The 15,767-nt window shown below is 52.0% G+C and overlaps 1 protein-coding gene across 4 annotated transcripts in view; it reads left to right on the forward strand.

The window, feature by feature from the left end:
* Positions 1–15,767, forward strand: part of EXOC2 (exocyst complex component 2) — a gene marked incomplete in the record, with an annotated part of 247,499 nt that overhangs the window by 217,758 nt on the left and 13,974 nt on the right. Inside the window, 2 exon segments of one of the 4 annotated variants that reach the window (XM_070074883.1) lie at positions 1,106–1,233; positions 2,019–2,951. In XM_070074883.1, the coding sequence (XP_069930984.1) occupies positions 1,106–1,199 (94 nt within the window). 4 annotated transcript variants of the gene reach the window in all.

Raw genomic sequence — 15,767 nt, forward strand, 5'->3', positions numbered from 1 at the left:
AGGAGACACCTTGCTTATGTGGGTTAGGGCAATCCAGAATGTGCTCTGTTTCAGAGTGTCACAAGAAAGCGTATTATTTTCCCTTCTTCAGTAAACTAGATGAATTGTGAAAGACTTCCTGGAGATGTGTGTTGGGAAAAATGTTGCGTGGATCTCGATATTTTTGCACCAAAGTAAATTGACAATTTTTTAAAGATTTATTTATTTATTCATTTATTTGAAAATCAGAGTTAGAGAAAGAGGCAGAGAAAGACCCAGCTTGCATCTGCTAGTTCTCTACCCACATGGCTGCAACAGCCAGGGCTGGGCCAGGCTGAAGCCGGAGCTTCTTCAACCTCCATCTGGATCACTTCCAAACCCAGTTCATTTCTTTAAAGGAAATTTGATTTTTAAAAAAGTAAACTATAAAAATCTGCCCCCCCCCCTTTTTTTTAACTATGTGCAGTATGGCACAGAGGGCTGGTCCATGGCCCGAGGGCAAGAACGGACTCTGAAGTGGTCCAGGTCACAGCTGGGACGTGGGTTTACTGCTGGGATTATGTTAAAAGCTGACACTGTTAGGGCTAAACCCGGCCCCTGGTGGTTTCATCGGAGCCAGCTGAGCGGGGAGCCCGCTCCTGGCGTGTGCTGTAGGCACATCCGGCCAGGTGGGGAGAATCTGCAGGGTGCCCAGTGGGAGTAGAGCGAAGCCTGCTCTGCCCACCACTCTCCAATATTTGCCAAAAACAAAAATGCGAAGTCACAGGAGCAGAAGACCACCTGCGGTTGTCCAGGAGATGGGACAGGGAGAGTCTGGGGTATGGGGGGACTGCCATCCTGACTGTACGGTGGTCCACTTCTGCATGGGTTTGCCAGCACTGAGTGGTCAACCTAGGACACAGGGCAGGCAGTGTTTCCTTCCGGGTGTTAACAGCGCTGTGTGTGATGTGTTCCGTCTGCTCGCTTCTCTGACGGACCTGTTTCCGTCGCTGAGCTGAGAATCCACAGGGAGTGAGTTCTTCAGCTGCTTTCTAAGGAACAGCAGGCAGCACTGGGCAGCCAGCTCCCTCCTGGGCCGTGCGGCCACCCTCCCGCCAGGCGGGTAAACCCTGTCTCCTCCCCGCAGGTTCCTGGAGGAGCTGCTGAACAAGTTCAAGAGCAGCATGCACCTGCAGCTCACCTGCTTCCAAGCTGCTTCCGCGGCCACGGTGAAAACATAAGCCCTGCGAGGGAAGAGCCGCGCAGAGACGCCGGGTAACAAAGCCATCGCCCTCCTGAGCACGCGGAAGCACGGGCTGCAGTCCCCCCCGCCCCCGCCCTCCCTGCCTCTCTCTCTCTCTCTCTCCTGTCCCCCAGCCTAGCTCAGGTTGGCCTGGTGTGGCCGATGTGGGAGCAGCGCCTCCTTTGGGAGGCTTCCAAGAGGCCGGAGGTGGGCACTGCAGCCTTCCCCAGTGGCCCGCCTACTAGACTTTGGGCCTGAGCTGCCTGCCAGTCCCATGGAGAGACCGGTGAGGAGACACGTGGAAAGTGCTATTTACACACGCCACGCATAGCTGCACCGAAATCTTACTTCCCACCAGTGGCCCTGCATCCCTGTATTCAAGTGTCTGGTGTTGTTGTTTGGCTTTTATTTTAACAGATTCATTTAGTTATTTGAAAGGCGGAGTTACAGAGAGAGAGGGAGGGCCGAGAGACCTTCCACCTGCTGGCTCACCCCCCAAATGGCTGTGACTGCCTGGAGCCTGGAACTCCATCGGGGTCTCCCACGTGGGTGGCAGGGGTGGTCGAAGCGCTTGGCCCATGCTTTCCTAGGAGCGTTAGGGAGCTGGATTGGAAGTGGGAGCAGCCAGGACTCGAACCCACACTCATGGGACGCCAGTGTTGCAGGTGCGGCTTAACCTGCTGTGCCACAGCGCTGGCCCCAGAGCGGGTTTTTAGGATAATCTGTGGAATCCATTTACAAATGTTTTCACTGGGGAGATTTTTGGTCCAGTTGCCCATGGACTCACTTCGCGTTTTGCTAATTTTACGCTTCACAGCGCTAAGCTTTCCGCACCTCGTCCGCGGCCCGGGCTGCTCGCCCTCCCTCTCAAATGTGTCCGCTCACACGAGGGTGCTGCTGGTCTGAGGACCTGAGTGTCGCCTGCCACGCAGTGCTGCCGGCTGCTGCGTCACACCCAGGCACCAGCGTCCCCTGCAGAACCAGCCGCCTCCCGCTGCTGCCTCCCACCACCGCCCGCCGCACGCCCCTGCCCCCGCTCCCTCCGAAGCCGCGTGGCTGCAGCCCGGGCCTGCTCAGGCCCATCCATCTCTGACGATGCCAGAGGCCCTGGACCACCAGGCGGTGTCCACTGCTGCTGGGTTCCAGGCCGGGGTCCGGTCACTGCGACTTCTCCCAGGGCGGGGTCCCCGACCTGCCCCTCCCAGGCTCCCTGTGGGCGCTGGCACACTAACTGATGGTGGTTAGAGAAGCCCCGTCCTTATATGAACGGTGTACTGGAAATCCGTATTTCCTCCAAGTGGCCGTAAGTCTCCTAATTCAAATGCCTTTGTTAATTGCAGCAATTAAAAAGTCAAAGTTAATTTCAGTCATTAGAAATCCTGGTAACTTTGGAGCTTGGTATAGTCACATACAGTGTCTGTTTTTTGAAGTAAATTAATGTTGTGCCTGCTCATTCCATATACGGGGTAAAAAGGCGACGTCTTTTACAGGTGTGCTGGATAAAGCTGTTGAGAAGTCGAGTGTTGCCCATTGTGTCTAACCTGACCGTAGACTAAATGAACAAAACTGCTCCTGACGGCGGGTGTAATCTTAGGTGTCAGGGGCAGTGCTTTCAGCCAATAAAGAGTCTGCGTTCACTGTAAATCCCAAGTTCCTTGGCATTTTTTCCCGTAACTGACATTTTCGTTGGCTGTGTAACTTTTTCTATGAGTCTGGCTTCAACATTCAAAATAAACACTTGAGTCAGTTACCTGTGTTTGTCAAACCACTGTCCAGATGATCTGTCAGGTGTCCCGCTGGGTGTTTGCAGCTTACACGGAACTCCCGGTGTTAAATCCGCACGCAGCCTTGACAGCGCCCTCTCGGCCTGGGTCACCCTGTGCCCAGTTAGCAGGCCAGCCGACTGGTGGCTGCCTTCGGCTGGAAGGCTGCCGGGTGCTGGGACCCCTGCCGCCACTCCCAGCTGTCTGCCCCCGCCCGCCGCGGCCTCGCACCACGCGGCTCTGCACACGCCCCCTGCCATCCTGCCCCGAGGGATGCAGTCACGGAAAGCACACAGGGCCGGAGCCTGCCCAGCTTTCACGGCCCAGAGCGGAGGGTAAAACCCCATAACCAAATGGGCTTGCTCAGAGTCACCTCTTCCACCAAGTCAGGGGGACTTCTTGGAAGAAGGGGATTTCGAGAGCTACTTGAATCACAGAAGATGAATTTAGTGGTTTCCAGGAGATGGAGGAATGTGGCATCCGCTAAAGAAGGCTGAGCGAGACCGGGACTGGGAACCTGTCTGGCAGAGAGGCAGCTGGGACAGAGTGAAGGGGCCGGCATCTGAGTTGCCACAGCCATGCCCACGTGGGTCCGCACGGCTGCCGGTGAGCTGGCCAAGCTGGTCCCCCTTGAAACGCGAAAGACCAGTAGGAATCGGCTGGTTTTACTAAGACTTTCTGTATCAGTGTACCATGAAAGTCCTGTGTTCTAGAAATGATGTGAGGGTTGCAGAACAAGCTCGCTGCCATGGGCGTAGCTCCCTGCCTCGTGCTCCTGGCCCTGGGGTGCCAGCACGCGTTTTTCTGAAGGGAATGAACAGAAAACGATGCATTTGGTTCTGCAGCGGGGACAAGGTGCTGGTGTGTTTCTGTTTTGATCATGTGCTGTGAGTTACATAAGAGTGTTGTGTGCTTTCTGCAAAGCTGTAAATCTCAACCGGCTTGCTTAGATCAGTCAAGGTTAGGTTTCTAAAATAAGTTACAGTCAGGTACATCTCATTTAACACGTCCAGAACAATCACACGGAGCCGTAGACTGCAACCCGCCGACCTCCTCACCTTGTGCGTTCCGTGTCAGGACGCCATATGGTGTCTGAGCCGTGGAAGCAGATCCCAAGTGTGCGACCCAGACCTCAGAGCAGCCACGGCGATGATTTTCACCACCGCTGCACGGGTGACGTGGGACGCCGCGTGCACTCTGGGTGCTGATCTCGTCGCCTGTTCTGTTCACCCACGTGTTTTTCCAGAGTCCGTCAGATGCATCACTCGGAAGCCTGTGCCTGGCCAGGTTATCAGTGCCTCACAGTAGCCGTCTCACGAGCAGGACCCGGATCTTTGAAAGCCAATCAGAAGTCAGAACGTCCTCCTCCTGGCCCTGGACGAGGGGAGGCCTGAGGCCGGCATATGTCCCCCGCAGACATCCCACCGTGGTCACTGCTGATATCGCTGTGGTCATTATCAGTACCTCTTCACATTTTATCTTTGACCTGTGTGGCCCAGCGGTCTGCAGACCCACTGGCCAGGCACAAATTCCTGAGAACCAAGATGGCTGCCTGAACTCCAGGTGGCGAGGAAGGCCCCGGGGATTCACCCTGGAGCAGGGAGGAACGGAGACGAGAAATGAGGGGAGAGTGGAGTCCTGGGGTCCTGGTCCCAGAAGTCAAGGGGAGAACAAGAATCAAGTCAGAAGAAAGAGACGGCGGGCTCAGATGGTGCAGACGTGCGAAGTTGTGCGCCCGGCAGTGGCGTTGCTGGGTCGTGCGGCCCAGACATGAGCATGTCACATGAGAGAGCCCTGCACCACCGCGTTAGCCAGCACTGCACAGCAGCCAAGCGTCCCCAGCAGGTGAGGACAGAGAAAGCGTGGTAAAGGTGTCTCCGCACACACACACACACACACACACACACACACACCATGGAACATTACCCAGCCATAGCAAAGAATGAAATTCTACCATCTGCATCAAAACAGTTACAACGGGGGGACGTCATGTTGAGTGAAATGAGCTAAAGTTACCAAAAACGAATCCAAAACAAACCAGAAAGGAAAGACATGCCTGTGCATGTCAGTATTGCTGCAGTTGTTGTTTTGTCCAACTGTTTATATCTTTCAAGCAAATTGTTAAGAATGATGTAGCCACCACCTGCGACACTGACATCCCGTATGGTTGAGTCCCAGCTGTTCCACTTCCCATCCAGCTCCCTGCTGATGCGCCTGGGAAAGCAGCACAGGATGGCCCACGTCTTCCCACCCACCTGGAAGACCCAGAGGGAATTCCAGGCTCCTGGCTCGGCCCGGCCCAGCCCTGGTTATTGTGGCTGTTTGGGGAGTAAACCAGCAGATGGAGGATCTCTCTCTCTCTCTCTCTCTCTCTCTCTCTAACTCTGCCTTCCAAATAAGTGAATAAATCTTTTTGTAAATGATACACTGCTGTAGTTCTAGTGATGTGATGATTTTACAGTGCACAACGTGAGTGACACTGACACCTCCATCTGAGTACTGTGCTGACTAGCCCTTGCCTGTATTTCTGCTGAACTGTGGTCTTCTTACTTGTTGAACTCTTCCTTTAAGCTTCGATTGTAATGTACATTAAAATTATGCTATCTCAAAAATAAAAATGAAAAACATCGCCCAAAATAGCAGAAAAAAAATTTGTTAAAGCCCAGGCAGGGTGGGGTGGGGTGGGGTCAGGGGCAGCTGATGACGGAGAAATAGTTGCTAAACACGGCGTTTAGAAAGGCATTCGGGAGCAGGTCGCAAGAGAGAAGCAAGGAGTCCGAGAGGCCCGCTTTCTGCGGCCTCGTTATCCTAACTCGCAGTGGGGTGGCATCCGTCTCCAGGTCAGAAGTGGGCACCTCCTGCGGCTCACTAGGCTAATCCTCCGCCTGCGGCGCCGGCACACCACGTTCTAGTCCTGGTCGAGGCGCTGGATTCTGTCCCGGTTGCCCCTCTTCCAGGCCAGCTCTCTGCTGTGGCCCGGGAGTGCAGTGGAGGATGGCCCAAGTGCTTGGGCCCTGCACCCCATGGGAGACCAGGAGAAGCACCTGGCTCCTGGCTTCGGATCAGCGTGGTGTGCCGGCCGCGGCGGCCATTGGAGGGTGAACCAACGGCAAAGGAAGACCTTTCTCTCTGTCTCTCTCTCACTGTCCACTCTGCCTGTCAAAAAAAAATAATAATAATAATAATGGCGCTTCCTTGCGGGCCCTCTCGGCTTCCTCCTCCCAACATCCCGCTTCTGTGTCTGCCAGAACGCTGGCAAGCGTCCATGTCCATCCCTCTCGTTTCTCCACGTGTTTGAGTCTGCCTGGACGAACCAGGCCTCCCCCGTCCTGCTGTGTTCTCTGAACCTGCCTCCCTGCAGCCTTGCCATGGGCCGCCCCGCCCAGCAGTTGATACCAGAAAGTCCTCAGGCGTTGTTTGTTTAAGTTGTTGATGGGATTGTGGTAGCAAAGGTATTGGCTCATCTGTTTCATTGTTGTTGTTGTTGTTGTTTTATTTCTTGAATGCATATAGAATGTGGCTCCCCAGAACTGGCAGTGAAACTGGACGGTTTCTGTGTTCCCCGTCCTTGGCCTGACCCTGTAGGCACCCACTGCAGCTCCCGTAGCTGCTCTGGGAGTGCTGTCTCGTGCACAGGTGCGCGGCAGCTCGCTGACTCCGGGACACCGGTCCCCCTGCAGTACAAGAGGAGAATTCCACCCCCTGCGTCAGCCCCTCCCGCGCGTGCTTCCCTAAGCCTCCCTGCTAGCGTGTTGCTTCTGCTTAGGTCAGCAGTCGGTGTCCGATTGTCAGGCCTGTGTGTTTGCCGTTCCGTGCAAGCCAGTAGCAGACCGTGACGCTTTCCTACCACACTTCCTTGAATTTTCTGTGTATTCTGTCCCCTTCACTCATCCCAAAACATCTTCCCTCGAAGATGTGCAAGTCTGCTTACAATGAATTTAAACACATGGACCCCCATCAGGCTTCTGTTCTAGAACAAGTTCTGCACAGCTCTCCAGCCCGCCCACAGCAGCAGGGCTGGGCCTGGCTGAAGCCAGGAGCTCAGTCTGGGTCTCCCGTGTGGGTGGCAGGAACTCGAGTACCTGAGTCGTCATCGCTGTCATTAGCAGGAAGCTGGAGCGCAGAGCAGAGTCGGGACTCAAACGTGGGCGCCCCACGCAGCCGATCAACTGCTGCCCCCAACACCTGGCCTCCCAGGACTCGTGCATATGCTGCACGTACAGCATCTGTGTGCACTGTCATTTTTGTAGGGCTAAGGTTAACGTGTGGTTTCCAGCTATCATCTGTGAGAGTTCACATTAGCCTTTCGTTTGTTGATCGTGATACCAAAGTGTTTACATGTGCATGGTCTTCGGATTTGTCATTTACTCAAATTGTTGCCTGCAACGTTTAAAAGCTGTAAGGAGCATTGGTGGAGGGAGACCCTGGGCCCTGTGTTCTGAGGAACCCCTTCGCATGCTCTGTGCAGCAGGTACCAGATCGGAGCCAGCTTTGCAGGAAATACCTCTCACTCCATAATTAGAACAAGGTCTAGGGCACGCCAATGAGGGACTTCTCGAAAGGCACTTGTGAACGTGGGGTCTGCTTAACGGTTTGTAGAAAATACAAGGGATCGAGAAACAACAGTCAGCAAAATCAGTATCTTAGGAAACTAAAGCAAACAACTGTTTAAAAAAAAGCCAGGAAGACATAAAAAGCAAAAGAAGAAAGGCTGGAGGGAATCCTGCCAGCTGCATTGCATGGCTGCCGTTTTGTAAAAACTGGGAAGTATTAAATAATGATGTATAAACTTGATGTTAAGGAACAGTTAACATGGGAGTGCCTCGGAGAGTCTGTGAACAAAGGAGTCCAGCGGTGGGCTACACCACCGTCTGGGACGCCTGCATCCCATCCGTGTACTGGTCCCGGTCTCGGCTACTGCACTTCCTGTCCAGCTCGCCGCCAGTGCTCCTGGGAAGCAGCTAATGATGGCTCAAGTGCTTGAGTTCCTGCCGCCCAGGGGGAAGACCAGGATCCCGTTCCCGGCTCCTGGCTTCAGCCTAGCCCAGTACCTGCTGTTAACAACCATTTGGGGAGTGAACCAGTGGATGGAAGACTGGTCTGTCTGTCTCTCTCTCTCTCTCTCTCTCGCTTTCTCTTTCCCTTTCAAATCAATAAATCTTTTAAAAAATGGAATTAAACATGTTTATTTTGGTGCACACATTTCTTTGAAACCTGTTTATATTTTTTATAATGCACATTTTCCTTGAGCTTTCTGGATATTACTTCTGTGTTTGGATTTCCAATGTTCTTGCGCCAGAATAAACTGACCTCTGAATCCCATTACCCACGAGCTTTGAAGTTCCCTCATATGCTATGTGTGGGAGGTGGTTGTGACTTTCCAGTCATTATCTTATATATATATATATATATATGTGTGTGTGTGTGTGTGTGTGTGTATGTGTGTGTATATATATATATGTGTGTGTATGTGTGTGTGTGTATGTGTGTATGTGTATATATATATGTGTGTGTGTGTGTGTGTGTATATATATAAATGACCCAACATGCCATGTAGGGGATCACCATCAAGCTGCACTCACCAAGACTGTGGTATTGCCAAGAGAATGAACAAAGAAACCAGTAGGACACAGTGGCCCGGAAACAGCCCCACACGGATATGTCCAAGTGCCCTGACGGAGGAGAAAGACCGTGCAATGGGGAAGGGTGGACTTTCCACAGATGGTTCTGGGACAGCGGGACACCCACAAGCAAAAAAAAAAAAAAGAAGAAGAAGAAGAAGTGTCTAGAACTCAGATTTTTCACTACTCACTAAAATGGACTCAAAGTGTAAGGTTAAAAAAAAAAAAACTATAAAAAATTCCTAAAAGGTAACACAGGAGAAAATCTGGAAGACTAATTTTGATGCTGCCTCCTACAGTGCAATACTCACTCAAACCTGGGAAGCCACAGAGTTCCAGTAGGCGACTGGATACAGGAGCTGTGGCTCATCCAAGCTATGGGACGTCATCCAGCGCTGGAAAGTTCCGTGGCAGGCCGTGAGAAGACGGGGAGGGGCCTGGAACCTCCAAGTGCAGGAAGTCAGCCTCTAAAGGCCGCGTGGCGTGTGGTTCCAGCTATATGACATTCTGGAAAAGACACAGCTATGGAGACAGTAAAAGTGAGCTCCAAGGGCTAGAAGGGAAGGAGGGAGAAGAGGGAGAGATGTTTAGGCTGTGAAACTGTTCTGTACGACACCACCGTGTGGATGCATGTCCCTGCCCACTGGACATGACGTCCAAGAGTGAACTCAGGGTGGGTGACAGTGGTGTCCGAGGGGAGGCCCTGTGGTTGTAACCCTGGTGCCACATGGTGGGCCACTGAAGCGGGGAGCCTGGGGAGGTGCGGGAGCGGGAGGGAATGCCCCCACGTTGTGCTCTCTGCAGGTAGCCTAAAACTGCTCTAAAGTACAGGCCTGGGGGTTTTCACACAGTGGCTGAGATGTTGGTTGGGACTCCCACATCCATATTGGATGCCTGGGTTTGAGTCCTAGTTCCACTTCTTTTTTTTTTCTTTTTTTTTTTTTTAAGATTTATTTATCTGAAAGGCAAGGCAGAGTTACAGAGGCAGAGAAAGAGAGAGAGGTCTTCCTCCACTGGTTCACTCTGTAAATGGCTTCCCATATGAGCGCGGGATCAAGTCCCGGCTGCTCCACTTCTAATCCAACTCCCTGCTAAAGTGCCTGGGAAAGCAGCAGAAAACAGGCCAAGTGCTTGGGCCCCTGCACCCACGTGGGAAACCCGGATGAAGCTCCTGGCTTCGGATCGGCCCAGCTCCAGCTGTTGTAGCCATTTGGGGAGTGAACCGGCAGATGGAAGACCTCTCTCTCTGTCTCTCCCTCTCTCCTGCTCCCTTGCTCTCTCTGTAACTCTGCCTTTCACATAAATAAATCTTTTAAAAGACATGTTACTGGGGCCAGCACTATGGCATAGGGGGTAAAGCTGCTGCCTGCAGTGCTGGCATCCTATATGGGCACTGGTTCAAGTCCCGGCTGCTCCACCTTTGATCCAGCTCTCTGCTATGGCCTGGGAAAGCAGTAGAAGATGGTCCAAGTGCTTGGGCCCCTGCACCCACATGGGAGACCTGGAAGAAGCTCCTGGCTCCTGGCTCCAGATCAGCACAGCTCCAGCTGTTGCAGCCATCTGGGGAGTGAACCAATGGATAGAAGATCTACCTCTCTCTGCCTCTGCCTCTTTGTAACTCTGCCTTTGAAATAAATAAAGAGATCGTTAAGATACACAAACACACATACACACAAAACACCAACAAATTAACAAGAAATCTCAGCAACAGAAGGAAAAAGGCCGGTGCCGCGGCTCACTAGGCTAATCCTCCGCCTAGCGGCGCCGGCACACCGGGTTCTAGTCCCGGTTGGGGCGCCGGATTCTGTCCCGGTTGCCCCTCTTCCAGGCCAGCTCTCTGCTGTGGCCAGGGAGTGCAGTGGAGGATGGCCCAGGTGCTTGGGCCCTGCACCCCATGGGAGACCAGGAAAAGCACCTGGCTCCTGGCTCCTGGCTCCTGCCATCGGATCAGCGCGCTGCGCCGGCCGCGGTGCGCCGGCCGCGGCGGCCATTGGAGGGTGAACCAACGGCAAAGGAAGACCTTTCTCTCTGTCTCTCTCTCTCACTGTCCACTCTGCCTGTCAAAAAAAAAAAAAAAAAAGAAGGAAAAAAAGAAAATGAAAAAGTTTAGAACTGAAGAATATGAACTCTGAAAGAGAAAGTTGACCGGATGACTTACATAGCAGAGCAACAATGACTGAGGAAGGAAGGAGCGAACTTGAAGATGGGTTGATGGATGGTTTATGTCTGCAAAAAGTGCACACGTGCTTCCCCACTGTAGGGACCTGTTAGGTGTAATCAGATCATCTAACACATGTGTAATTTGAGTCCTAGAAGGAGAGCAAAGAGAATATCAGGTAGAAAAAAATGTGGAGGGGCCGGTGCTGTGGCACAGCAGGTTAATGCCTGGCCAGAAGTGCTGGCTTCCCATAAGGACACCGGTTCAAGACCCGGCTGCTCCACTTCTGATCCAGCTCTCTGCTATGGCCTGGGAAGGCAGTGGAAGATGGCCCAAGTGCTTGAGCCCTGCACCCACATGGGAGACCTGGAAAAGCTCCTGGCTCCTGGCTTCGGATCGGCGCAGCTCCGGCCGTTGCGGCCAATTGGGGAGTGAACCAACGGATGGAAGACCTCTCTCTCTCTCTCTCTCTCGCTCTCTCTCTCTCTCCCTCTCCTCTCTTGGTGTAACTCGGACTTTCAAATAAATAAACAAATCTTTAAAAAAAAAAGAAAAAGAAAACAGGCTGGCACCGCGGCTCACTGGGCTGATCCACTGCCTGCAGCGCCAGCGCACCGGGTTCTGGTCCCAGTGGGGGCACCAGATTCTGTCCTGGTTGCTCCTCTTCCAGTCCAGCTGTCTGCTGTGGCCCAGGAAGGCAGTGGAGGATGGCCCAAGTGCTTGGGCCCTGCACCCGCATGGGAGACCAGGAGGAAGCACCTGGATTGGCACAGCAGCCGGCCGTAGCAGCCATTTGGGGGGTGAACCAACGGAAGGAAGACCTTTCTCTCTGTCTCTCTCTCTCACTGTCTAACTCTGCCTGTCAAAAAAAAAAAAAGAAAGAAAGAAAACAATGTCGAGGCATAATGGCTGAGAGTTTCCCAGATGTAACTGAAAGGCACAAATGTACAGAATCAAGATGCTCAATGAACAGCTAAAAGGACGAAGCCAGAGAGGGCTGCACAGGCACGGTGCGGACAGCCAGCGCTGAAGACAAGTGAGTCTGGGCAGCAGCAGAGCGCCGTGCTGCACACAGGCAGCAGCATCCGAATTCACTTCTGATTAAACATCAGAGACTCGGGAGGCCACAGACCGAAGTAGGCAGCTTGCGAGTGATGGAAGAAAAACGTAACAACCAGATTCTGTATCAAGTGGGGATCTCGTTCCAGCAGATTAAAGACATTTCCAGATGAAGGGAAGCCGGGAGGGTTTGCTGCCAGCAGGCCTGCGCCGGAGGAACTGTTACAGGCAATAATTTGCACTGAAAGGAGATGATGGTACTTTTCAGAAACTCATGTCCTCAGAGAGCAGGGGAGAGACGAGAAATGATGGATGGCTAGTACTACACAACTTGGACTTTGTTGTTCTCTGTCAAAAATTTTATACATAACTGTTTAAAGCAAACATTACATCATTGTCACGTGGGTCTGTATGGGCAAACGGATCCACCTGGGTTCAAGAGTCCTGCTCTGGGCTGGTGCTGGGGCGCAGTGGGGCGCAGCCATGTGGGGAGCGGACCAGCTGAGGGAAGAGCTCTGTCTCTCTCTCTCTCTGCCTCTGCCTCTCTGTAACTCTACCTTTCAAATAAATAAATAATTTTTAAAGGGTCCCACCTTTTACATGAAGTAGTAATATACTAACCACAAATGGACTGTAAAACTTAAGGATATACTGTAGTCCCTAGGACAACCAGTAAAACACTAGTGTGGAAAAGTGTAGCTTTTAAAATAAGCCACCAGCAAAGTTACCATTTTTAAAACATGTAATTTTTAAAGGCATGAAAGGAAGAAAACAGAACAAGTAGAAAAACAATAGAACAATCCATCCAAACACAACCATAGCAATCATTTGATTAAACATTTCAACTGAAAATCAATGATTGTCAGAATAGATAAAAAACATGACTCAACTGAGCCAAGGCACAGATAGGTTGAACAAAAAATACCACACAAGCACACACGTGAAGGCTGGAGAGGCTGAAGCAGACTGTACACGGGACAGTCGAGAGGGAAGGACTTTGCGGAATTATAAAATGGTCGCCGGGACAGATGTCCACACACACGTCCGGCACGGGAGGCACACACAGGAGGTTCAGACGTGGGCCGGGAGAGCAGCAGTTCCGCCGCTGTCACCTTGGGAAGTTCATGTTCCTCTCTGCAACTGAAACGACTCAAAACTGAACAAAGATCTGCACGATGGCTGACACACGGAGTCGCGTTCTTTACATGATGTGACGGGGCTTCGGGAAGTTTATGCAGAAGTAGAATCAAAAAATGAGTTAACAAAAAATCTTTCTGAAACCCATGGATATTTTTCTCACGATCCACGTTTTCCATGAACTTTCCGGTACCCACTCGTATATTCTCCGATGCAGACCATGTGCTGTGCCACAAAGAAATCTCAGAAACTGAACAGAAAGCTTCAAATCATTACACCCGCTCTCTTACCACACTGGAGTTAGAGTGGAAGTCGAAATCAACAAAATACCTAGGAAGAAAAGGCCTTAAAATTTTGGGAATTAAGGCACCCAAGAATCAAGGAATAAAGTTCCAGAGAAACTACAAAATATATGGATTGAATGAAAAGTAAAAATATATCAGCACGTTTTCTCTTTTTAAAGATTTATTTATTTATTTGAAAGGCAGATAGAGAAGGAGAGAGAGAGAGAGAGAATCTTCTATCTGCTGGTTCACTCCCCAAATGGCTGCAACAGCCAGGGCTGGGCTGGGCTAAAGCCAGGAGCTAGGAAATTCTTGGTGCAGGGCCCCAAGGACCCAAGCCATCCTCTGCTGCCTTCTCAGGCACATTAGCAGGGAGCTGGATCGGAAGTGGAGCAGCCGGGACTCGAACCTGCGCCCATATGGGATGCAGGCACTGCAGGCAGAGGCTCAGCCTTCTACGCCAGCCCCAATATATCATGTGAAAGATACAGCGGATGTCTGCTTAGAGGGAGATTTAAAACTGCATGTCTAGGTTAGACAAGAAAACAGGCAGTCATTACAGGCAATGATCTGAGGTTCCAGCTTAAGAAGTTAACAAAGAAGAGCAAGTTTCTCCAACCCCAAGTAAGCAGTACGAAGGAAACAGAAAGTGCACGAGCGATAGAACCGATGAAATCAAACGCACGGAGCAGCTGTGCCGTGAGCTCTGTAAATGCTGGCCCGAGCTTCCGCGTGTCTGTTTACTCGTCTGTCTAAGGGTGGTTGATTCAGGTGCTGTACAAACTGATCTGGATGAGTGACGGTCGAACCAGGAGAGCGATTAGTAACAGAATTTTTAAAATAAACAACGGGGTCGGCGCCGCAGCTCACCAGGCTAATCCTCCGCCTGCCGTGCCAGCACCCCGGGTTCTAGTCCCGGTTGGGGCGCCGGTTCTGTCCCGGTTGCCCCTCTTCCAGGCCAGCTCTCTGCTGTGGCCAGGGAGTGCAGTGGAGGATGGCCCAAGTGCTTGGGCCCTGCACCCCATGGGAGACCAGGAGAAGCACCTGGCTCCTGCCTTCGGATCAGCGCAGTGCGCTGGCTGTGGTGGCCATTTCGGGGGTGAACCAACAAAAGGAAGACCTTTCTCTCTCTCTCTCACTGTCTAACTCTGCCTGTCAAAAATAAATAAATAAATAAACAAACAATGGGGCCAGTGCAGGTTAAAGCCCCAGTCTGCAGTGCCAGCATCCCATATGGGTGCCAGTTCAAGTCCTGGCTGCTCCACTTCTGATCCAGCTCTCTGCTATGGCCTGGGAAGGCAGTGGAAGATGTGTCAAGTGCTTGGGCCCCTGCACCCCTGTGGGAGACCCAGAAGAAGCGCCTGGTTCCTGGCTTTGAATCGGTGCAGCTCTGGCCATTGCAGCCATTTGGGGAGTGAACCAGCGGATGGAAGACCTCTCTTGCTCTCTCTGGCTCTGCCTCTCTCTGTAACTCTGTCTTTCAAATAAACAAAATCTTTAAAAAAATAAAAAATAAAATAAAAAACATACTGGCCATTGCTCTGTAAAGACGCTCCAAGAAGGAGGCTCCAAGTGTGTATTTTCGCAACCAGTAACTGATTAACTTGCAGCCTGGTTTGACACTCAGAGGAAGAAATCCCAGGGTCGTGTGAGACTCACGGGAACAGTGTTCTGTAGGGAGCACGAATGAACGCGTCCCAGACCACGCCTGGTTTCCGCTGGGCTCGCTCCCGCTGCCCTGAGAAGCCCGTTTCCCTCGTCCTGAGTCGGCTTCCCCATACAAATTGTTTGCTTGGTTTTAGGGTTAAATCAGCAGAGCCAAACTGTTCTCTGCTTCAGAGTGAGTGCTGGTGTGACGGCAACCAAGCAGCGTCCTGGCATCCTCGATTCGCTGCTGCACGCGCCTTCTCAGAGCTCCTTGGACTCTTAAAATGACCTTCTACGAAATGGTTTAACATCCAGGAGGAAGCAAACAGTTTAAAATAAGTTACTCCTTCTAAGTAGTGCTGGAAGTGGTGCCGCATCAGCTGTTCCCCACGCCACTTCTGGAGCAGTCGGGCTGGTGGCCGCCGTGATGCCGGGCAGGGCCGGGCACGGAACCACAGACTGCCACAGCGTCACGTCTGGGAGCGAGCACACTGGGACACCTGTAACTTGATGATTTTCCACACTTCTAGAACAGTCTGCGTTCACTTAGATTTTTGGTAAAAATACCAGAGATGTGATGCTCGTAACTTGAATTTAATCCCAAGAAATGAAGTACAGTGGAGGGACATTCTACAGAAAACCCAGCGAGTCCCTGCAGAAGCGTCGAGGTCACACAGCACAGAGCAGAACCTGAGGAGCCTCCCGGATTGAAGGCGGTGGCTGTGTGGCCCCGGATTGGAAAAGGGCACCAGGGAGACAGCTGGTGACAGGTGCATCAGCAACACGGATTCGTTCATAATACCGGGTCAGTGCCGAGTTCCGGTCTGATCACTGCACGGTGGCTACTGATGAAGTTAACATTAGGAGAAACTGGGCAAAGATAGCAATTCTTTATAC

Source organism: Oryctolagus cuniculus, chromosome 5, assembly GCF_964237555.1.
Source record: "Oryctolagus cuniculus chromosome 5, mOryCun1.1, whole genome shotgun sequence".
NCBI classification, from domain to species: domain Eukaryota; kingdom Metazoa; phylum Chordata; class Mammalia; order Lagomorpha; family Leporidae; genus Oryctolagus; species Oryctolagus cuniculus.